This window comes from Gordionus sp. m RMFG-2023, chromosome 1, assembly GCF_954871325.1.
Source record: "Gordionus sp. m RMFG-2023 chromosome 1, tfGorSpeb1-WG-v2, whole genome shotgun sequence".
NCBI classification, from domain to species: Eukaryota; Metazoa; Nematomorpha; class Gordioida; order Chordodea; family Parachordodidae; genus Gordionus; species Gordionus sp. m RMFG-2023.
This window is the reverse complement of record NC_088775.1, coordinates 53,466,213-53,491,802: the sequence shown is the minus strand read 5'-3', so window position 1 is coordinate 53,491,802 and position 25,590 is coordinate 53,466,213. Positions and strand designations below refer to the sequence as shown.

General features: G+C 26.3%; 1 protein-coding gene across 5 annotated transcripts in view; it reads left to right on the top strand.

The window, feature by feature from the left end:
- LOC135923391 (uncharacterized) overlaps positions 1–25,590 on the top strand; it is an 89,896-nt gene that overhangs the window by 11,399 nt on the left and 52,907 nt on the right. For 3 of the 5 annotated variants that reach the window (XR_010571209.1, XM_065458125.1, XM_065458109.1), the window contains exons 6-7: positions 729–914; positions 21,297–21,362. Coding sequence is in view for 4 of the 5 variants with exons in the window: in XM_065458125.1 (XP_065314197.1) it covers positions 729–914; positions 21,297–21,362 (252 nt within the window). In the remaining variant the exon portion in view is untranslated. The remainder of the gene's footprint in view (positions 1–728; positions 915–21,296; positions 21,363–25,590) is intronic. The other 2 variants (XM_065458136.1, XM_065458117.1) reach the window with 2 other exon arrangements.

Here is a 25,590-nt window from a genome sequence, read left to right as displayed (position 1 = left end):
AAATTGGGATATTGTAATTTCATGTTATTGAGTATATCATTATTATCTTTCGTATCCGAATCTGGATTGTTAATTATTATATCTGTAATCGCTTTTGTTAATTTTGCTGCCTTTTTTTTGGATAATTTTTTTCGGATAGTTTTTTTTCTTAATAGGAGATATTCCTATTTCATTTAAAGTTATATTGATTTTATCTATTGATGTTGATGCTGTTATTTACATATTCACTATCAGAATTTATTTTTTCGATTTTATCACAAATATAATGTTCCGCCTCAATGTTTGGATATTGTGTCATCCACGTCATAACTTTGCGCAGGTCTTTTGATATTGGGGTTCAGCCATGTTTAGTATTTTAATTTATCTCCAATCCATTCTTTGACTTTCACTAAAATTAAACATTATAATTAAAAAAAACTTTTTTTTTGCACTATCCAAAAATATTTTTTCTCAGGCCATTCATTTTTAGGCTGAGCCTTGATATGAGCTGAATAACAATTTTGTACACTAGAATATATTGAAATTTTTGATAAGAAACTAAATTGAAGTTAATATAATTTCATTTATGCTATTTGATCACCTCAAACCACGAATTTTGAGTTTTACTTCTTAATCCTGGCGATAATAAGATATTGGTAAATTAAATATATTTTCACAATATGCATACACTAATTATTTTTATATGGATATGAAAATTATAACTTTATAATTTATCTATTTTATTTTAGGAAAATTAGATAACACAACCTTAACACATAATCCTAACTATAACAGAGCTTTCATTCAAAAGTTGAACAATGAAACTGAAAGTACTAACAACTCTTCCAAACATCTGGCCAAACAAAATCAATTCAACAATCCGCCTATTGACGATGGATCAACATCACCCACTGTCAAAATTAATTTACAAACAGGTTTATATTATCTATTTTCTCATAAGCCAATAACACGATTTCTGAACATATTTTTAATGTAAAAATAAATAATAACCTTATTTTTTATTTTTTTCTTCTAGAGTTTGAAAAACAATCTTCAAATATTTATTTTAAGATTTTTTATCATAAAATTTTGAGCAAAATTATTTTTAAAGAATTTTTGATATCATAAAAGATTTTTTACAAAAAAAGAGGAATTGAGGTAAAGTTTTGTTCAATGTCAATTTAGCGAAACTTATCACGAATCCTTATTAGCGAATACTATTCTGCAAAGACAACATAAAGAATTTTTTATAGCGAAGTCATTAGCCAGAAATCTAAATAGCGAAAACAATATAGCGTAAGCTATTTCGCTAAACATATATCGCCAAGATATTATGGCTAGGTCAATATCTCGATAATTACTATTAGTTACTATTTTATTTTGAAACATATATTTTTATGATCTTATTAAGAAGTGCAACAGGGAACTCAGGCTTTATTAATATATTAATCATTGAATTCATTAGTGTTAAACCTTGATCTTTACTGGTGTAATTGATATCTGGGTTGGGTTAATATTTATTGTCTGATGAATAAGTCACTAACCAAAAATAGAGTTATAAGCTAATTAAAAAAATATAACATTACTCATTGGGTATTATAAATTGCAAATTTATATCTATAGAAGATATTCTATATTATTCTATTCAATATTTTTGAAAGTATTTGTGGCAATTCGAAAATAAATTACATATAAGTGAAATAGAGATTATCTCAATTTCAATATATTTTCTTATAGATATTATTTGATCTTTTGAGGTTACTTGAAAGTTTACCAAATTTTATCAAGCATTTATTAGTTTAAGCCAATATGTAATGCTTAAATACATGTAGTTTAATTCTTCAACATATATTATTTTTTTTCCCTTAATTACTCAGAATTAAAACTACAATTCTTACTGAATTATCAAAAGATGATTTTGCCAAGTAGAAATTTTAATTTTCTTACAATTGAATTATATTTAAGTGCATAATCATGATTTTTTGAGTTTTAAAATTAATTATTACTCGATATCTTCTGCTTTATGTCATGAAGGAGTTGGAGTGAACATTTTCCAAAAAATATCTAGACAAAAGTAAAATAGAAGCCTTTAGACCCTCGGGTCAAAGTTTAATAACAGCTCATTGATATGGGATAGCGGGTCGATGTAAAAACCCACTTTGAAATAAATCTCCACAAAAGTATTAAAGGAAAACTAATTAAAAAATATATTTAATCATTGTTATAGTCCTTTCTTTCAAGTCTGAGCCTGGCAGGAAGGATAAAATATTTATAACATATATTTCCACATGGGTATCAGATGAAAGCTAATAAAAGGATGTGTTTACATTGTTTCTCATCTCTGTTTTTAGGGTAAATCTGGGGAGGAGGGAGATAAAAATTATAACATAATTTCTCATGAATCTCAAATAAATATCCTTCGACTGTTTTGTTAATCATCTTCATCATTACAAATCATGAAGAAGATCAAATTTTTTAAAGCTTATTAAAATATGTACCTTAGCATGGAAGAGAAGGGGGGGGGGTGTTATGACGCGTGTTTATGATTGAAGGACCTTTTTTCTGTAAATTAATATATGTTGTTTTCAGGGTTTTTAACCGTTTAGTATAACGGTTCGGTTCGTTCCGGTTTTTAGTTTAAAATTTTATAAAGGTTTTGTTCAATTTCGGTTTTTTTAAAAAAAATCATATTGGTTCGGTTCGGTTTATAATTTATAACGGTTCTTTTCGGTTTGTTCCGGTTTTTATAAATTTAATTTTAAAAAAAATTAATCATTAACCATGTATATATTAATTTTAGAGAAAAATCTTTTTAGTTTATAATTTCTTATTTAATTTATCCATGATAATCTAATAGATATTTTTATTAAATTTAGGAAATGTAAATTAGACAAATTAGTTTTTTTTTATTTCATAAATAAATAAGATAAAAACAAACATGCGTAAATACAATAATGAATAAAATAATATGTATACTATACTATTTAGGTTTAAAAAGAGAATTCGAACGGATAACTAAAATATTTTTCTAATATTTCAGGATTTAATTTAGTTCTCTGCGCAGAGATTATAAACTTAAGGCTTGAAAATGCTCTTTCTACGGAGACCTGCCTAGATGGAACTGCTAGCACAGTTATAGCTAACTTATAAAGTTCTGGCATACTATTCTTTACATTTTCCCAATAATTCAAAAGTATCTTTCTAATCTCTCTATATTATCAAATGACCGAATTATATATTCTATTTCTATACATTTATTATAATTTTCGATGCCCTGAGAATTATTCTTATTAAGACTTTCATACGACTTTAATAAATCTTCAAAATCATCATCAAAATTATCCTTTGAATACGAACACGTAGGCATAGTATTTAGAATTTCAATATTCTGATTATTTAGATTTTGTATCAAGTTCCAAGTTTTACAAAGATGTTTTCTGGCGATCTCTCTTTCTTCAAAAGTTAAAAATACATTATATCTAGGGTCGAGATAAATAGCAGAGCAAAAAACTTCATTTTTGAAATTTATTTCTCGTGCTTTCATCGTAGAAACTAAAAGTCTGGCAAATGGATTGTCTACTTTACTCGTTTGCATGAGACATTTGATCCACGCAGCATAAAAATCGCCCATTGTCAATTGTTCACTTTGTAAATATTTTGTCAAAACATAAACTGGATATAAAGCTTTTAATATGTCACTAATTATTTTCCATTCATTCTCTGATAAACATTTTTCGCGATCGCTTTGGAGCGATATTTCTTGTCAAAAGCTTTTTAACTCTAGTAATCTCTCCAACATTAAATAGATAGAGTTCCATCTTGTGCAACAATCTATTAGTGGATTTTTCAAATTTAATTTTTGAGAGAATAGCCATTGTTGTGTGATTTCTTATTTTTTTGCAGATGTTTCTTGCTTTATTTATAATGACAATTTCATTTGAATTTTTAATGCAATCATTAATTGCTAATTGAAATGTATGTGAAGCACATCTATTACCTATTAATATGGATCTGGCATTTGTTGCAAGATTAATATTTTCAATATTAAAAGGTTCTTTATTTTCATCATGAATTATTTCATTATTATTTAAATCATCATTATCTATATCATTATTATTTAAATCATCATTTAAATAATCGTTAAGGTCATCATCTTCTTCATCGTGTAGTATTAATAGCTTAATTAACTTAATCATATTTGCTGCATTATCGGTGGTTATTGTGTAAATCTGTTTAATTTTTATTTCATATTCTTTTAGAACATCTAGAATAATTTTTTTAAGATATTCTGATGTGTGTCGTTCTTTAATAACTTTCATGCATAGAGTCCTTAATTTTATTTTTCCGTTATTTATAAATTGAATATTGATCCCCAATATGGACCTATCATATCTAGCTGCTATATCTAATTTTAACGAAATAAGTTTTTGATATACTTCCTTTTTTATATTTTCCGAAAAATCTAACGCCATTTTTTTAATATTATTGCGTATATTTTCAGAATTGATAGTTAAATTTCCACCCAATCCTATAATTATTGGATCTATAATATTTCGAAATGCTTTGTCGTCAATTGATTTTATTGGCCTACCGAACTGTTATTAGCTAAGTGCAGGAGCGGATTAAAGTTTCTCTATTTATATTGATTTGTATTGTAGTAGTGTTGGACTTAAAAGCATCTTGGATTGTATTATACTGGTTTGCAGTTTTCGTTATTTGAATTTTTTTAATAGTCAAATTTTCTTTCTTTTTTCTTAATAATTTGAATTCCCTATTGTGGAATCTTTCTATATGTCGTTCAAGATTTGCAGCATGGTCCCCAGTTATGACCTTACCACAATCTTCTATTTTGCAAATAGATTGATTTTTTATGATATCTAATTTAAAATAGGAACGCACAGGATTTGACTTTTCCCGAACCATGAAAAGGTTGTAGAAATCAAAGGCAGAAATCAAATGTTATAAACGTATATTACGTCAATTTATTGATATTTAAATTTAAAAAATATAATGATCACATAATTCAAAATAGTTTCCTATATATATTGACAATTTAATTTAATGTAGTTTATAATAAATTGATCTTTTTTTTAAAGTTAAAATAAAAAATTGAACATTAGTTTATTAAGTAAATTGATTTATAAAATTTAATATTAGTTTATAAACAAATTGATTTTTAAAATATAAAAGTTGTTTTTAACAAAAAGAAAGAAACAATTCTTATTACATTTGAAATATATTAAGTTACGCCATAAATAGCTTAAGGATGTAAAAGAAAAACAATTTTTTAAAGTTAAGATAAAATACATGAGTGTCACTGTTTAACATAACAATTTTTTAAAGTTAAGATAAAATACACGAGTGTCACTGTTTAACATTTCACACTTTATTTTTTATTTGCCCTCTGTCATGATAATGACAAACTAGAAAGAAAAGAATATAATTTATACAATTTAGACATAAACAATATGGATACCGATAATAATTACACAGCTAACGATGCTTATAAGGTCACTGTATATTTGAACGACATGCCTATTTTGATGCAGATCGACACCGGGTCAAGGTATAGTATTCTACCGATTCATATCGCGAAAAAGATTGGAGTAAAAATCTTAAATAAATAAGATATTAAATTAACTGGTTATGATGGAAACACAATAAATGTTTTAGGAACTACCAAAGTCAAAGCAAAATTCGAAGACAAAAGTCAAATCTTAACTGCTTATGTAGTCCAGAGTGATAAGATTGCACTGTTAGGAAGGACCTGGATAGCAGTCTTTAGAAATATACTAGATAGATTTGTAAACTTAGTCGAAGAAGATTATGACAATACTATTCAAGAACTGATCAAACAATGCGAGTCAAAACTTAGCAAGAAACCAATACTACGCAATTATGTCAAACTACATCTAAAACAAGGTGCTACACCGAAAATCATACCTCCCAGGCGTGTACCTTATTCAAGAATTGACTTGGTTACAAAAGAACTACAGAAGTGGATAAGCGACAAAATAATCCAACCTGTTGAAGAGGTAAGATGGGCCAGTCCTCTCACTCCTGTTGTCAAGAGCGATGGTTCAATTCGGCTATGTGTTGACTTCAAGAATACTATTAATCCTGCGTTAGAGGATTTCAAGTACCCAATTCCACGCATCAATGATCTTATGGCAAAGTTATCGAAAGGCAAGAAATTACAAAGATCGACTTTAAAAATGCATTTCTTCAAGTTCCAATACACAAAGAATCAAGAGATTTTCTCACTATTTCAACTCATAAAGGCTATTTCAGGTTTACAAGACTTTCGTTTGGATTAAAAACTTCGTCAGCAATATTCCAACAAACTATGGATAATATTTTCGGGAACATGAAAGACGTCGTGTTTTATATTGATTACTGGGGAGGATGATGAAGCTCACGTGAACAACATAAAAATGGTATTTGACAAAATATCAAAGTATGGGCTTACACCAAACTTCACAAAGAGTATATTTTTGAAGAAAAAACTACGGTTTCTAGGTCACGATATAGACGACAAGACAATGGAATCCATCCGAACGCAGATAAAATAAAGGCTATTTCTAATATGCCGGAACCTAAGACAAAAGAAGAGTTGGCAACTTTTTTGGGGATGGCGAGCTATTATCGAAAATTTCTGTGCAATTTTGCTGACATCGCCGATCCCTTATACAAAATAGTAAATAAAGACAAGTGATCATGGGATAGTACACATCAAGAAAGCTTTGATTACCTAAAAAAACTCATAAGCACTCGGCCTACGTTAAATTTTTATAACCCGGATCTACCAGTGGGCATTGCAACTGATGCTTCAAAGAAAGGTTTAGGCGCAGTCTTATTTCATATTGAGGGTGATGGCAAAGAAAAACCCATCGCTTTCGCGTCAAGAGCACTATTGAAATCAGAGTTAAATTATACCAATATCGAAATGTCGGTAATTTACGCGGTTAAAAAATTCCAGGAGTATTTAATAGGCACAAGATTTGTAATAATTACCGACCACAAGCCACTCGTGTATATATTTACGAAGGGACTCAAGGACAATTCTTCCATATCAATGCGACTCCAAAAAATGGAACTTGGCTATGGGAGCGCATGACTTTACGATAGTTCATAGACCTGGGAAACGAAATATTGTACCATGTTTATCCAGATTACCACTAATGAATACAGAAGAGATGGTACAATAGATGATGACAATTTTTGGGACACACCAATAAATTTTAAAAGAATAGTTAAAGAAACTAATATTGATCAAGAACTAATGGAAGTAATCAACGATATAAGGAATCATGAGCAGATAAAGAACAAAACGTATAAAAATATGGTATTGGAATTGAGTTTAATCAAAGGTTGCCTTTTTAAAGAGAATAGGATCATAATACCGAAAGGTATGAGAAAAGAGATTTTGCAAGAGTTGCATAATGGGCATCTCGGTGCTGGAAAAACAAAATCATTAGCGAGAGAGTATCTGTGGTGGCCTGGTTTAAATGCAGAAATAGATCAGGAGGTAAAGAATTGCGATGCTTGCAATAAATACGCAGACAATCCTCATAATATTGAAAACCCATGGGAAACAGCAACGAAAGTATTCGAGCGCGTACACATAGACTTTGCAGAGTTCAAAGATAATAATTTTATGGTATGTGTTGACGCCTTCAGCAAATTTCCTATTATTAGGAGAATGAGAAACACAACTACGGAATCAACAATTAAAGAATTGATGAAAATAATAAGTTTATTTAGTATACCTAATAGAATAGTCAGTGATAATGGAACTAACTTTACCAGTAAATTATTTAAGAAATTTTGCGAAGATCACGAAATCGAACACTTACTCACCGCACCTCACCACCAACAGTCCAATGGCCAATGTGAGCGTATGATTAGATCAATGAATATGAAAAGGAATATGGAAAATAATAATAAAATAGACGTAGACATAGCTCTAGAAAAGTTTCTTTTTAATTATCGTAATACACCCAACGCAACGACCAACAAAATACCAAGCGAAGTAATGTTCTCCAGAATGATTAGGACAAAATGGGAGTTGATAAAACCGAGGGATGAAAGAGATCATATACTAAATCGCAAGATATCAATAGATAGGGATATAGAAATAGGAGACAGCATATGGTATAAAACTTTTAAAGATAATAATTGGGAAAAAGGTACAATAATGCGCAAAAACGGAAATTTGTTGTATGATATAGATACTGGGAACAAAATTATAAAAAGACACTTGGACCAAATAAAAAAAGATCAACTAATGTAGAACGGTGCAACAGTTTTTAAAGCGAATGTTAATAATAATGCATCACCTTATACATTGAATTTTAGAAGGGGAGGTGATGAATCAAGAAACCAAAATGTACAAGTGAATGATCAGAATCGCAACGTTCAAAGACCAGTTAGAAATAGTGTTTTGCCTAGAAAATTTGAAAATTTTATAATGAATTAAATTTGATAATAAATTTTTTTTTCTCTTCCTTATATTAAAACAAAATTAGTTTTTTTGTGTGTGGAACTAAATAGATAAAACGTACAAAAAAAAGATCAACGAAGGGGTTAACAAGCAAGAATGACAAACGACAAAATTATAGACAGAGGGTAAATAAAAAAAAAGTGTGAAATGTTAAACAGTGACACTCATGTATTTTATCTTAACTTTAAAAAATTGTTTTTTTTACATCCTTAAGCTATTTATGGCGTAACTTAATATATTTCAAATGTAATAAGAATTGTTTCTTTCTTTTTGTTAAAAACAACTTTTATATTTTAAAAATCAATTTGTTTATAAACTAATATTAAATTTTATATTTTATAAATCAATTTACTTAATAAACTAATGTTCAATTTTTTATTTTAACTTTAAAAAAAAGATCAATTTATTATAAACTACATTAAATTAAATTGTCAATATATATAGGAAACTATTTTGAATTATGGGATGATTATATTTTTTAAATTTAAATATCAATAAATTGACGTAATATACGTTTATAACATTTGATTTCTGCCTTTGATTTCTGCAACCTTTTCATGTAATGAATATTTTTCTAAATCTGTATTTTTAAATAATAAAAATCTTACTTATAAAAATAAATGTAAAACGTACTTGATTTCTATTAGATGTTATTTATTAATAATAGAATTATATAATTTTTTCCTAATTATTAGCAGGTATTATTCTAAAAGCTTATTAATATCTTATATATTAATTTGTTAATTTAACCAAGAATAATTATGTCTGATTTTAAGATATCTTATCTAATTAACAGATAAATTGTCTAATTTCTTATAAATTAAGTATTTAAAGAGAAAACAACAAACATGGTATTATTTGATATATAATGTTGATAATATAAAAATATTTAATTTGATATATAATGTTGATAATATAGAAATATTTAATTTGAAAAGAAATCACCAATTTAAAAAATGCCCCCAAGGAAAATTAAAATTTTAATTTTAGGTTAATAATTTAAATTAATTATTTTTAAAACCGTTTTGAACCGGTTTAAAATATTTATTACGGTTCGGTTCACTCTTTAATTATTTTCTTCATAACGGTTCGGTTAAGGTTACGGTTCAGAAAATCATAACGGTTCATTCCGGTTTTGCGGTTCGGTTCCAACCCCTGGTTGTTTTCTTTTAAATAATGCCATCGCAATATATATTTTTTTTTTCGCGGCAATGCGCCCGCGATAATGACTTTTCGCGACAAAAATTTCTCTTTGAAGTATTGGCGGTTTGTCTTCTATAATTCGCCGAATTGGTTTCGCCATATTACTTCCGCTAATTCCTTCGCGATAAAAGTTTCGCTGAATTGACCTGATGCGTTAAAATTTGACTTGCATGAGCTATATCAAAAAATCTTTAAATTTTGAAGAGCATTTCAAACTTAGTTTATTTGATTGCGCATATTATAACTTAATTTTCACCTCTGAAAAATATTTAACGTTCTTTTTTGTGATTACTTTATATATTACTGAATTATATAATTAATTTTTATATCTATACTAGTTGAGAACCCGTCAAGTATGGCGGGAATATGAAATTTTTTAATACCTTTTTTTTATAAAATAAATGAGAATCTTCTGTGAATTATTCTTAAAGATTTAAAAAAGGTTGTGATCTTCCTAAAAATTTAATTAAAAATGATTTTCAATAGTTTCTATGATAATTGCTAAATAAAGTTAAATTTTATTAATAAAATAATTATACTTGACAGGGTAAGAAATATTTATCTTCTTAAAAATTTAAAAAAGGTTATTTCTTTAACTAATTTATATTTATTTATGTTCTTCTCATATTTTTATATGAACAGGGTAAATATTGTCATTTTAAAAAATTTGAAATGATTCATTCATTCCTAGCTCCTCATTATTTCATATTTTTGCATAATTTGGCATCTGTCTATCCTCATTTATATATGTCTGTAATCTTGTATTTATTTACTTTTTGTTCTTAATCTTTAAAGTGTCAATTATTTTTTACAAATCTTAAAAATCTTGTATTTCTTTAACCTAAAACCTAATTTATATTTATTTATGTTCATCTCACAATATCTCATGACCATATTTTTAAGTTAAATTTTATTAATAAATTAATTATACTTGACATGATAAGAAATAATTTTATCTTCTTAAATATTTAAAAAAGGTTATTTCTTTAACTTAAAACATATTCTTAAAAATTAAAAAAAGGTTATATCTTTGACTTATTGAGAGGTACATTTGCTTAACCCTACATTAAGTTTTCCATGGTATAAAACAGGTAATATAAACCTACATGTAATAATAAAATAATTATACTTTAAGCATTTTTAAAATTTAAAAATGGTTAATTGATATTTTAATAAATACTTACGTTAATTATTTGAGCATATTTTGTAGGTACAATCATAATTTTAGGTTTTTTGAGAGGTACATTTGCTTAACCCTACATTAAGTGTTCCATGGTATAAAACAGGTAATATAAACCTACATGATCGAAGGGTTGACACTGAATTATAAAACAGGTAATATAAACCTACATAATTGAAGGGTTGACACTGATTTAGGAACTTGAAGAAGTTTTAATATAAAATGTAGTTGGATTTCACTTGGTACTAAAGAATTTGAACAAATTTTTGGTTTGTATAAATATTTATATTTTCCATGATAATGTATATATATAATATTAAATTTTATTAATAAAATAATTATACTTGACTATCTTCTTAAAAATATAAAAAAGGTTGTGATCTTCTTAAAAATCGTTAATTAAAAAAACATCGTTAATTAAAAATGGTTGATTATTAATTAATAAAACAAAGAAAATAAATTTAAACCAATAAAATAGAAAGAAAATAAATTTAAACCAATGAAGACCTTAATAAACCAATAAAAATAAAGATTTAAGCCAATAAAAATATAAAATAATAGAAAAATAATAAAGTATATAAGAAAGATTATATTACAAAATTTAATATAGAAGGTGGTTGAGCGGGAATAACGCTTACCTTTAAAACGTTAAATCATGGGTTCGAATCCAGTTATATACAAAAAATTTTCTTAAAATTTAACATTAGAGAGATATAGTCTCCATCGATTTATTTAACATTAAGAAGATAGGAAAAATAAACATTAACATTAAGAAGATAGAAAAGTTGATGAGAAAAATAAAAATTAACATTAAGGATATACGAAAACGTTCATTTCTTGATTACGGTGATTATATATATTGATTTTATCTCGGGTCGTTCCATGTCAAATGAGCAAGAAGTGATAGATTTTCTGCCACCCCCTTAGATTTTTTTAAAAATCGTAAGCGTAGGAAGTTTAATGTAACAAAGAAATAGCCAAATTTTTGATAACCAGCCCGGATTTTTTAAAATAATTTCTGGCCTATTATGCTCCGGGTTTTATAATTTCATCCTGGCTCGTCCTTAATTTTTTGAAAATAATTTTATCGCCTCTTGATTTTTTTAAAAATATATTACATATATTTAAAATTTTATTGCTAATAATGGCGATTTAAAATATATGGCCCGGCCCAGGTATTTTTTTTAAAAACATTTTGGGCTCGGCCCGGGTATATTAGAAATATTAAACAGCCTTTTTATTATCATGTGAGTTAGTTAATCAATATTATTAGTGCTCAAGAAAAATATAATCGAAAATGTCTTAATTTTGTTTTATCTGCAGTAATATAACATTTTTGATATGGTTTTTAGAGATTACCTATCTCCTGGCTTGGGAAAAATTTTCAAAATTATTATTAACGGGAGGTTTGTTGTTCGAAATTAACATTACACTGTATAGTCTCCTTAGATTTTAAATAAATAAGAAGATACGAAAAAAATCATGTTTTGATTATGGAGATTATATATATTAAGATATACAATGTTTAACAAAACTATCCACTTTAATAATTTCAATAAAAAAAATAAATGTTATTTTTTTTATTTATATATATTAGCTTATGTCCAAGACGTTAAGTAAACTGCATGAAAAAACGATCGGTGGTTAGGATTTATGCTAGAGGTGGATATAAATAGAGATGAAATGAAAATAAATTTTCATCATCTTAAAAGACCATTTGCCACACCAAATGTTCTTTTCAAACCAAAAAATAAAATTTTTAGTTGCCAACATGAATATATCATGAAATGATATTATTTCGCTGTCATTAATCATCTTTTTCTTGTAAATAAAATTTAAATTTTGAAAAAATTATTTAATTATTTTTGTAACTATAAAAGTGAAATTAAAAATTATGACAAATTATACTTAGGGTCGGCTTTTCATTAAAATAAATTATTTAGACGCTTTGATAATTTAGTTTTGCCATAAATTTTAGGTGCATTCCATCGCTCTTGATGAGCTTACTATTGTTAAAATATTATATTTTGGTATGAAAAGGAAATCCAATGTCTAATTCACTCATCACTTAGGATTAGGAAAATTTATTTTAATTTCAACCAGTTGATCTTTAAGTTGCACTGCCCATTTTTAATGAAGAATTTACGATCCCTAACCTGTCTTACAATTACTATGCTTGGAATCAGATGTCCATATCAACTCTGATCTTTTTCTTTAAAAACGACAATCGATTTGACAAAGCAACAAAAACCTTCACACCTTGACTAACAACAAAGTAGGAGTGGGATGTCCCGATAATTATAGGCATTCAATACTATATTCCAATCTAAAGATAATTCTTTCATGATTGTACTGGTTAAATTTCTAGAAAAAATTCCCTCTAAAATTCTTGAATATTAACTTAACATACAAGAACCTAGAATTACTTTAGTAATACATCTGAACAACAATATTACCCTCATAATTGCGCGAGATGCCACAAAACTATCTCAGTAAGATATTGTTTACAATGTACTCGATGGTAGTGGAAAAGTCACTCTCCCACTTTAGGAATTCATTTACATAACGAACCCACTCTGACTAAACTGATAGATATTTTCGCCGATAAACCAAAATGGATAGCATAAAAAGAATTCCTCAGATTCTATTTTATCTATGTCGACCCTCTCGAGCACTCAAACATTGATAAGGACATCATTTTCATTGTTAAAAAAGCTAAATCAGAAAAATATAATTATTACTCGTGATTTATAATTACATATTTTTACCCGGCTAAATTTTCAGCTGAAAACTATCACTTTTGCCTCGAGATTTTTCTTAAAAATATAGGAGATCAAATTTGAAACTATTATAAATTAAAAGCCGAAATAACCATTACCTAACTTTACTAAAAGAGAGCTTCTGCTATTATCTTATGACTATATTTAAAAAAAAATTTAAGCTATCATATACAAATAAAAGGTCACCAATATGATGAAATCGTAATTTTCAAAATTTTAACATTATGGCCAATTTTCAAAACTTTATAACTTTATCATTATGTCCCTTCCATGTAGTTTTGTTAAACTAAAAACGGCGAACTCAATATTTCATTCAGAAAAATGTTAAGTAAGTCTGAAGATTCTGCTCATAGAAGGAACAAAGTTTAAACATATTATCGAAATCTCGAGCCTTAGGCAATATTTTTCTGGCTAAAATATTGAGTTAGCCCTTTTTTAAAATCGGCTCAAAACGAGCCGTTTATCAACACTAATTCCATGTCAAATCGATTGCGATTCAGCTGACCCCCTTTTAAAATTTTTGGAATTTTTAAGTCTACCTATAATTTTTTACCCATCTTTATAAGCTATAAAGGGAGTTGATTGCCTTTTATTTATGCACCTTTTATAATTATATATAAGATGTGAAAACTTTGGCGACTCAATCAGCACTTTCGAAATGTTCATTTTAACCAAAAATTGAAATTTTTTATCATAAAATAGATGGCACTATATTCGAGTTTCGATTAAATTTACCAATTAAACTATGGAGCCAAATGCCCCTTAGTAGTGTTAAACAGCTCGTTTTGAGCCGATTTTTAAAAACGGCTAACATAATATTTTATCCAGTAAAAACTACGCAAGCCTGAAGATATTGCTCATAGAAGGAACAAAGGTCTAGACATATATAAACGAAATCTCGAGTCTTAGTCAAAATTTTTCTGGCGAAAATATTGAGTTAGCCATCTTAAAAAATTGACTCAAAATGAGCCGTTTAACAACACTACCCCTTAGACATCTTAATGTATAAAATTTCCAATTATAAATATCTTTCATATAATTTTTTGTTATTCATTCTTATTAATGCATACGTTATAAATGCATGTTATATATTCATTTATTTTTTCATCATATTAAATTCGCATTAATATTCAAGTTTAATGTTTTTATACTTTAGATTTATGTTTTATCTAATATAGAATTTATTTTCGAGATTTTCATAATAAACATATATTTGTATTTTTATGTATTACTGCCTGATGATGTCAAATTGCCTGCATATTTAAATTTTTTTTTTTCATGTTGGGCGTCAAAATGTTATAATCATTTTAATTGAATTTATAAACGATTTAAAAATTACAGGTGCAAGGATTTTAATTTTTTTACACCTTTAAGGCCCTGTATCTCGGAAACCAGGTGTGCTAAGCTAAAATAACGTTTTACAACTAACATCCTTTAATTTAATCGATTAACAGTTCCTCAACCCAAACATCCTTTTATGGATTTACTATACCACTGCGAATTAGAATAAATATTATTACTAAGCTTAGTCAACTAGATTTGAAATAGTTCGTGAAATTTTTGTTATACTCTGGCAGCCTTAAGAAAAATTTATAACTTTTCTATGCTCTTCCACATATTAATAAAATTATAAAGGTACAATTGTTTGAAAGGTCTTTGTAAGCTTTCCTTATCAACATCATTTTACTGTGCCGCATATGCCATCGCTGGCACTTTCACATCTGTGCGTTAAAAAAATACCAAAATTGATTTCAAGGTAACTAAGATGATATTTTTCTTCTTTTTGTATTAGGTTGTTTAACCCTAAGAAATGTAATAAATTTTTCTGGTGTATTGTCTAATTTATTTAAAAAGAAATAAATCAAATGCGATTAGAATGAAATGAAAACTATTAAAAATTAATTATTAGAAGGTGCGTGTAAACTGCTTTTTATCCTTCAACATTAATATATTTTCATGTAGGAAATATCAGAATCATAAAAAAACCTCATGGCTCTCCCATGTTTTTATTTTTTACAAATAGATATAATATAAGTGAATAGTAAAATATTAAATTTGGAAAACGAAATACCTGAAGCTTTCAAATCTTAATTTATAATGTAAATAAAAATTCAACATTATTATTTTATGAAATGATGTTCTCCCAGTGTGCAAAATTTTATCAAAATTAAAACGGTTTGGCCGAACCTTTAACAATTTGATATGGAATTTCCCCCTATATAATTTATGTATTTTTCGTTCTCCGTGGAATAAATAGGGTCGAAATCGCTAAAAATTAGGTCACTTATAATCTTCTAGATAATTTTTTAAGTAATGATGAGTTTCTATTAAAATCGCTAAAATGGAAGGAATATCATTGTTCCTAGAATAGGGAACAACCTTTGGGAATATTAATGATACTTCTCTAATAATTAAATTTAGATACAAGTGTTACTTTATTATTAATTTCAAATTTACTTAAAAATTTTCAAGGATATAAACGAATTTTAAACCTTATTCCCAATAGACTTGGAAATTTATTTTATCAGATTTACTTAAATTATAATTGTCATGAATAAATATTATTTTATCGAGATTGGTAGGGTACAAAGAGCTTCTTTTGTCATTATTGGTGGCCTGTATTCTAATTACTTTAGCCAAATTAGCAAGTCTATTGATATCGTAATTTCTAATATTTAAATAAAATACTTTTTTTATCTCGGTAATTGGATACCTATGACATTTTTTTGCATATTTTTTAGATAAATAATATATAAACTATCAAATTCATTAATATGTATATTTTTTTATTTCGCTGCAAAATAATAAACCTAAATAAATTGTTGATCCCTTATGAGTGGAAAGAAATTATACAGACTCTCTGAATGAATTTAATAATATGAATAGCTTGTAAACTAGATCCCATTCTATTGAAAATTTTTAAACATTGTCACATTATTTTTAGAACTCCTGGTGACACCAGGGATACTTTCTAGCATAATTATTATGCTGTGCCAACAGGTAGTGTTGTTAAATGGCTCGTTTTGAGCCGATTTTTAAAAACGGCTAACTCAATATTTCGTCCAAAAAAATATTACGCAATTCTCAAGATTTTGCTCATAGAAGGAACAAAGGTCTAGGCATATATTATTGAAATCTCGAGACTTAGGCAATATTTTTCTGGCTAAAATATTGAGTTAGCCGTTTTAAAAATCGGCTCAAAATGAGCCGTTTAACAACACTACCAACAGGTTTAGCAATTTTATTTTAAGGTTTTCATATTAATTCGATCTTTTGATGCATTGCAACTTACATTAACAGCTTTTATAATTATGATTTACTAATATTATATTTATTTTTTTACATGTTATATAATTGATAATATTATAATCTTATTATTGACCTTTCCTTTTATTGCTAGTTTTATTTAATATTTTGACTTTTTAGATTTTTTTTGACGATAATATTTTAATAATAAATAAATTCTTCTATTCGTACTCTTCTTTAATTTGTTTTATTAGTCTCCAAATATAATTCACAATTAAACAAAATAAACTAATATACGTTTAATAATTTATAAATCGCGAAAACAAAAAATAAGAATTTAATATTTTACCTTTTTTTTCCTAGGCCTTTATATCTTTTTAACCCTTCACTACAAAGGTGGAAAAAACTCCCTTAACTACAAAGGTGGGGTCTATTTTACCCCAAATTTTGATTAGCTATATCTCAGAACATATTAAAAATTGAGATCTAAAATTTTGAGTATATATTTAAAAAATATTGGAGATAATAAATACAAAATCTTAGATTAATATTTACTTCCAAAAAAAAGTTAGACAAATTTTCCTAAAGTTACTGAAATAAAATTTTCTTTTTGAGTACTTCCTTTAATTATGGTATTATCACTAAATAAAATTCAAAAAATGCAAATTTTATTAAATCAATGTTGAATAATGATAATTACATAAATTTTATAAAAAAAATATCATATATCAAAAAAAATATTAATCAGCAAATATCATGTAAAATCTTGAGATAACATTCGCGACAAATTGTATGCATATGATCTTTACAAATTAATTTTGAACAATTTAAGCAAATTAATGTTGTTTTTTTATCTTTTACCCTTGGACACTCATAACATCTTCCTTTTTTATTTATTGGAATATGTTTTTCATCAATTATGTTGAGAACATCCCCTATGTTGTTACGTAATAGTCTACATATACGAGGGTTCTCGTATCTACTGGATGGAGTTATCAGTTTCATAGCTAATAATTTTATGAATTTAGACCTTTTTATAGTCAACAAATTATTGGCTTTATAAACTATTAGTGCATTTATTATTGAAATAATCATAGTATAAAAAATGGTAAGTGGCCATCTATTTGATCTCCTAGATATGGAATATATTGAGCAAAGTTGATCCACTACATCAACTCCTGCTTTGGTTAAATTATAAAAAGTTATAATTTCTGGTTTTAACAATTCACCAGTTGTTACATCAATTTTATTATCATAATGTAGTGTTGAAAGCAACACTACATTCTTATACCTTTTTGGTATATATGAAACAATAGTAGTATTTTCTTTGAATCCAAATAAACTTGAATATATATCTCTTTTTTTATTAAAAAATAATGCAGGTAACTGCTTTTTATTCTTTTTAATAGTTCCTACTATTGTTAGGGAATGTGAAGATAATAAATAATTAGCTAATTCATAGCTAGTAAACCAATTTTTTGAAATTGGTTGAATTAGTCTTTCAACTACATCAAATGGCTTGTTTGACAATTTATATGGCCCTTCTGGCTGATTGCCAGTATATAATTCTGTTTTTAATGTATAAAAAGTTCTAGAATCAACTAAAGCATATATTTTCAGACCATATTTTGATGGTTTATTTGGCATATATTGCCTAGATAGACATTTTCCTTTGAATGCAGGAAGCATTTCATCAATAGTGACATATTGTCCAATAGAATAAGTATTATTGCAATTATCATTAAAAATATCAAAATTTTCTCTCCTATGTGTGGCTTTATCAAGTGCTTTCCTTGTATTTCTTGTATTCATATCATCAAATCTAAGCACTTTCAATAGAAATTGGAATCTATTTATATTCATAGTATATCTAAATATATCAACACCAAATCCATCTTTATTTCATAAATCTCTTATATTTTGATGACTGGATTTATAAACTACAGCTATCATTAGCAAACCAACTAAGGCATTCAATTCATTTTCATCCATTTTGGCATGATAAATAGAGTCATCTTTTTCAATGGACTCTTCACACACATCACTATCTATATTGTCATTCTCTGTCTCAGAATTATGATTGCTGTTATACAAATAATCATCATCTGACTCAAAATCTACTTCACCTATATAAATTTTATTGGTAGATATATTCTTTATAAGAAAATATTAAACTACTATAAAAATTGGGTCAAGATATCTTCAGGTTTTTTTATTACCAAGATTATAAAAGCCGTGGGGTATTATTTACCCCACCCTTGTAGTGAAGGGTTAATTTGCGCAATAAATATATATTTATTAAAAATTTCCTCCAAAAATAAATATCCAAAAAAAAAATTTTTTTTACTATAATGCTGACTCACTAAAATGACAATATTAATTTTTATAAAGATGACTTGAAAAAAGAATAATACTAATTTTGATAAAAATCACTCGACGAAATAACAATATTACATTTGATAAGAATGACTAGCAAAAAAATACATATATATAACAAGCTACACCTATCATATTAAAATGTTCTTCAGTGTATGTATCAGAGACCTGCAGAGGAATTATTTGCACGGCCAGGCCCGGTTTTAAATTTTTTAGGCCCTGCCCGGATATTTTTTAAAAAATTTTTTTACGGCCCGGATTTAATGATTTAAGGCCCGGCCCGGATTTAATGATTTAAGGCCCGGCCCGGATAAATTTAAAAAAAATTTTTTACGACCCGGCCCGGATTTAAAAATTTCAGGCCCGGCTCGGAATTTTTAGAAATATATTCTACCTGGTATATACAAAAATTCACCTATGAGGTATTTTACCATATTTTTCAGCGAGTATTATCGCTTATTATTTAAAAAATACATGAAAAAAGCTAATATTTTGAGAATATTATATTGAATTTATAAAAATTATAAAACTGTTATTTATAAAAAATGGATATTTTGAGCATATACTATATTTTTTGCATCTATAAAAATAAAACTAATATTCATAAAAATGGTAATAATATTTTGAGCATATACTATATTTTATATTGCATTTAAAAAAAATAAAACTAATATTTAATTTATAAAAATGGAAAATATTTTGAGAATATAATATATTGTATTTAATTTATAAAATAAAAATAAATCGCTATTTAAAAAAATGCATGTATAATAAATAGTATTTTGAAAATATAATCTAATTGCACAATATTAATATAATTTATTTTATAATTTTTAAATATTTTATATTACATTTATAGGTTGGTTTTTCAGGTGTAAAAAAATTTATTAATTTTCATGGATTTACCATCACATTTATGTCTTTTTAGATGTGATGTAGCATGTTTATAATTATAAGATAATATACTTGAAAAATTCTTACATTGTACGTAGCCAATGTTTTTTTTTATTTTCATCTATGATGATGTTAAATTTAGCCCATATTTCAGATTTTAAATTATTATTTGTATTTCTAAGAGAATAAATATTATTTTTAATTTTATTAATTATATCATTAGTATTTTGTGCCATGATATTCCTTTATTTGATTGTTTTGGTAAATATTCTAAAAATTTAGATATGAATTATAAAAAATATATTATTAATACTTGAATATTGGGGCTTATTTAATATATTCCTTTATTTGATTATTTTGGTAAAATATGTTGTAAAAATTTAGATATGAATTATAAAAAAATATATTTAATACTTTGAATAAATTTGCAGGAAATTAATAATTAGATCGATCTGTGGGTGTTAGGTGTGTTAACCATTACCCAATATTATATTAATCATAACTATAATATAATATTATAACCATTAACTCCTAATGTAAAAATTTTCATAAAAAATATTAAGGCCCGGCCCGGGTTTAACAATCTTAGGCCCGGCCTGGCCCGGATATATTTTAAAAAAATTGCCCGGGCTTAGGGCCGGGCCTGCAGGTCTCTGGTATGTATCAAAATTATTAATATCTAAAATCTACTTTAATTTTACATTCCTATCGGTCAATCGACATAAACGAGGAGTCAATCTTATTTCTATATCTTTAAACAGTTTATTTTAATAATATTTAAGAATATAATTAATATCAAATTCTTTGAAATTTTTAAACTAAGAGCCCATTTTATTGGTTCGGAAAGTATAATAATTTCTGCCGATAACTGAATCTTCCTGATCCAATAAAAATATTGCTACATCTTTACTCTACCATTACAAATTTTCGATTAATTATATTTTTTCATTAGTTCTATTTTCACAACTCGGTTTGATATGCTGTTCAAAAATGAGAATATCCTTTCATAGATATGATTTAATTTTTAGTTCAACATATTGTGTTATGAATTATCAAAAAATGTATATGTGCTAGTATTATTTATTTTCTATTTCATTTTCTAAAAACTAATTTTAAATATTTTTTTATATTTTAGCCCTCCATAATTTACACCAAGCCATCATGTTGTCTCAAAAAATCAAACAAAATCATGATCACCTTAGTAATTTGATATAAATTTTGTCTGCTGGACTGCAAACCCTCGTGTCTGACATTTTACAAAATAATTTTTTTGCATAAGGTTTTTCAAGAGAACGTCTTTTATATAATCATGTATGAAATAATTTTTCAAAAAATTTTTTTGTATCCTGAATTTTTTTTCAAAAACAGACACCGCGGTTAGCTATGCAGCCAACAAAAAATTTACAATATTATAAAGAATTTTTTTAAAACAAAACTACTTGCAAGTTAATCAATGAAAAGGAAAAATAGAACCTACATGGTAGGCAGAACTGGTCAGTACTGCTAATAATTGTATCCAAGATTCATCCGATACGAAACTCAATCCGATCATTAAATTTTAAAATTGACAAATTCATTATATCCAAACATCTAATTTGTTTCTTTTTAATTTAATCTTCCATAGAAATTTTTTCCACATACATTACATTAAAATTTTACAATTAATCATTTTTAATAAAAAGTATCCAAAAGAGTCATTTGGTAAATAAAACATAAATATATTTAAGGAAAAAATTAATAAAAGACATATCAAAATTTTCCCATATAGATAATTGCCAAACATTTATAAATATCAACTATAAAACAATGGTAATTGTAGGGTGCTATCGCTATTTTGTTTGAAACTAGCTAATTAGGCTACCGCTACTATAACAGCACTGTTAAAAATGGAAATTGAGTTTTATTTTTTTTATTTTTAGAAAATAATTTTGTATCATAAAATTTTTATTTGAATTTTTAAATAAATATTTTGGGAAAATAATACAATTTTGATAAGTTAAAATTGAAAAGAAAATAAAAAATTCAAAATATTTATCATCATATATATTTATCGGAATCTGTAAGTCGAAATGCTAAAAAATAATATTGAAAATAAAAATAAAGTATTTTTTTTATAATTTGAATAAACGTAGTAAATTCGTAGCCCAAAATGTGGGCTAAATTTAAAAAAAATTGAAACATTTTTTTTTGAAAATAGGGCTAAGCTTTTAATTTTTTTAACTCAAAATATATTTTTAAAAATTTAAGCAAAAAATAGATTTTTCTAGGATTAAAGAAATTATTTTATATTTTTCAATTAAATTTGGGACAGGAAGACCTAACATTTGAAAATAAATAAAGATTTTTGATGGAGCTTTTGCTGAAATAATAAATTTGCAAAGTGCTAAAAAAAGTCTTATTTAAAACATTGAGCCAAACAGATAATTAGTCCTCGAAAATCATTTATATTTTAATTAGTGAGGGATTAGTATTGTGTTTTTTTTATAATAAATTTGTATAAAGTGTTCTCTTATTGCTAACCAAAAATACAAGGCCAAAGTTTATCACAACAAGACACCAAACAATATTCAGCATCATAGGTAGATTTAGAATTGAATGACTACCTTAGAACTTAATTCATTTAATCTCTGATGATGAAATTGCGATTATTGTGACTAAGGAATTGGGAAAACAATATTATAATATTGATTCTTGTTAGGTTCTTGATTCCTGATGGTTCGTTTTTCTAGTTATGCCATTAAAAACAAAAATTTTATAAATGGATATAGAAACATATTAAATAAGTTTAGCGAAAATTGAATGAACAAATTATGGTATATTTCCATTTCAGTTGTTACTATATTTTATTAATCTGGCGAATTTCGTAAATTTTATTAGAGTGGCGATAATAGTGATTGTGCATTACTATCATCGTTTTGTTCTGAAGATGAGAAAATTTCATGAAATAAAATATTTACGTTGTGAGGGAAATCTTTATTCTCGCAAAACAATGTTGTTTACTTCAAGGAGTAGATGTACAACCCTAAAAAATCGAAAAGCGGAAAATATTTATTTTTTATATTTTCTATGCCTTCATGTTTTTTAAATGTGCATTCTTCCAGACTAAAAGATAGAAAGATTTAAAACAAGCATAGACAGATATTATATTAATTAAATGAGCGGAGGCGAACTTATTATCTAGGATTTCACTTTCTACAGTCGAAAGCAAGGCCCTATAAAAAATGCATTAGAGATATCTTTCACAGGAAGTGTAGGTCATGAAAATCCTTATGTTATGCTGGGAAATAGAAATATTGCTTTAATCAGGAAATATTTTTTATTAAGAAGCACCCCACCCCCCAAGGTATAATTATTTTCCAACCTATGATAATTTCGACAGAAATTGATCTAGCCAGCTCTGGTGGTGCCTATCCTATGAATATTAGACAGTATTTTTAGTGATCTTTTAACTAAACTTAATTATTTTGGTTTGATGAGTATTGTTTTATCTTTTGTTATTATATGCATTTAAAATCATTATTTGAGTAAGTTTTATTAAATTTAAAAATCTGATTTTGCCAGAAAAACATACCAATAAGTGTAGAATTTTTAGTAATCTGTTAAAATTCAATAACGTCTTAGCATAAAAATAGACGAAAAATAATTATTCAAAAATTAGGCATCTGCTAAGGAGCTCGGCTAATTGTCCGTCATTAATATATCGTTACATAATAAATAAATATAAAATAATTATATATTAAATTATTTTAATAAATATAAATACATAATAATTAAGGCTAGGCATATTTTTGCATAACCCTCCCGTGCTATTAGCCGAGCTCCCAGTCCCTACTTTTTGTCCAATTAGTGCTAGGCGATCTTTCGGCTAACCCTAATTAGGTTTAGCCAATTTCTAGGCTAATAACGCTACTATTACAATATGAGAAATTTTAATTTTTATAAAATTTTTTATAATTTTTCAAAATAATTTTAATGTAAATTAAAATTTATTAGAAGTTCAATATTAAATATTCTGAAATTTATAGGGTGGGTATTCTACACATATTGGAATGCATTTCAGGCAAAATCAGATTTAAAATTTAACGCAATAATTAATTATTTAAAATGATAAAAATAATACAAAATACCTATCAAACTATCGCCTTACTTTAATTTTGATTGCCTTTTTTATATGGATTTCCATTATAAATTCTTAAATACAAATAAATTTAGCAAAATCATATGAAATTCTCAGAGTAGATTCTTCGGAATAAATTTATTAAAATCACATTAAACGCGCAAAAAATTAGATCAGAGACATACAGGCCCAGCCTTAAACCCGGCTTAGGTACACGGGCAGGACCGTATTTTAATTTTTTTAAATATACCCGGGCCCAGCCTAAATTTTTTTTTAAATACACTAGCCGAACTATATATTTTAAAACCACATAGATTCATACAAGAAAAAAAGGGATAGATTAATTACATAAATTATATTTATTATTTTAATAATTTTACCGATCTCAAAATATGCTTTGGGTTTTCCATTATAATTTATAATTACAAAAAAAAATTTAAAAAAAAGGCGAGGGCTATAAATCAATATAATGGAACACGTCTAGCCTATTTTTAAATAAATAGAAATAAATGAGGGTCAGGTATTTTTTGTCCAATATTAGTATTTTTCTAAAAAACGATTGAATCTAATTATTAAAAAAAATTGAGGATACGAAACTTCATAAATGGCAATTGACGTGTTTTAGAGTTATAAAAATTTAAAAACGCTACGTTAAATATATATAGAAACGTCATTTAAGCTGGTTTTCTGAATAAGATTTGTATTTGCTAAATGAGTTACAATATAATTAGAGATATCGGTAGAAAAATATTATCAGCCAGGAACTTCCAAAATGTGACAAATTTAAGGTTCCCGATATATCTAAAATATAAAAACATAATAAAGATGAAGTGGATAAGTAGTCAAGAATTTTAATACTTTATATTAATTATATCAATCATTTGTCAAATATAAATAAATCAGTATATACGTGATCTTTAATTTATGATATTACATTCGCCCAAAAAGTTTCACGGTATTGACATGTTACGTAATAATATATTATTTTTCAATATTTATTAATATAAATTATTTTAATTGAAAATTAGATAAAAAGTTATTCGACGAATAATATATTCGAATCGTATAATTGTTTCGTTTTAGGTATAGTTGATAATAATAAAATATTTAAATATAATATCATGAACCATTCTTATCACACCTACCAAAATGTTTTACCTAAATTCCTAATATCATTTACATGGTAAGTTAATATAATAAAAGCGAAAAATTAAAAAAATGTAACTATATGTTTTTATTTTTGCATCATACTCAAAAAATAAATGACGATCAACTATATCATATATAAACCTGTGCGCCTGGTTACGCCGCC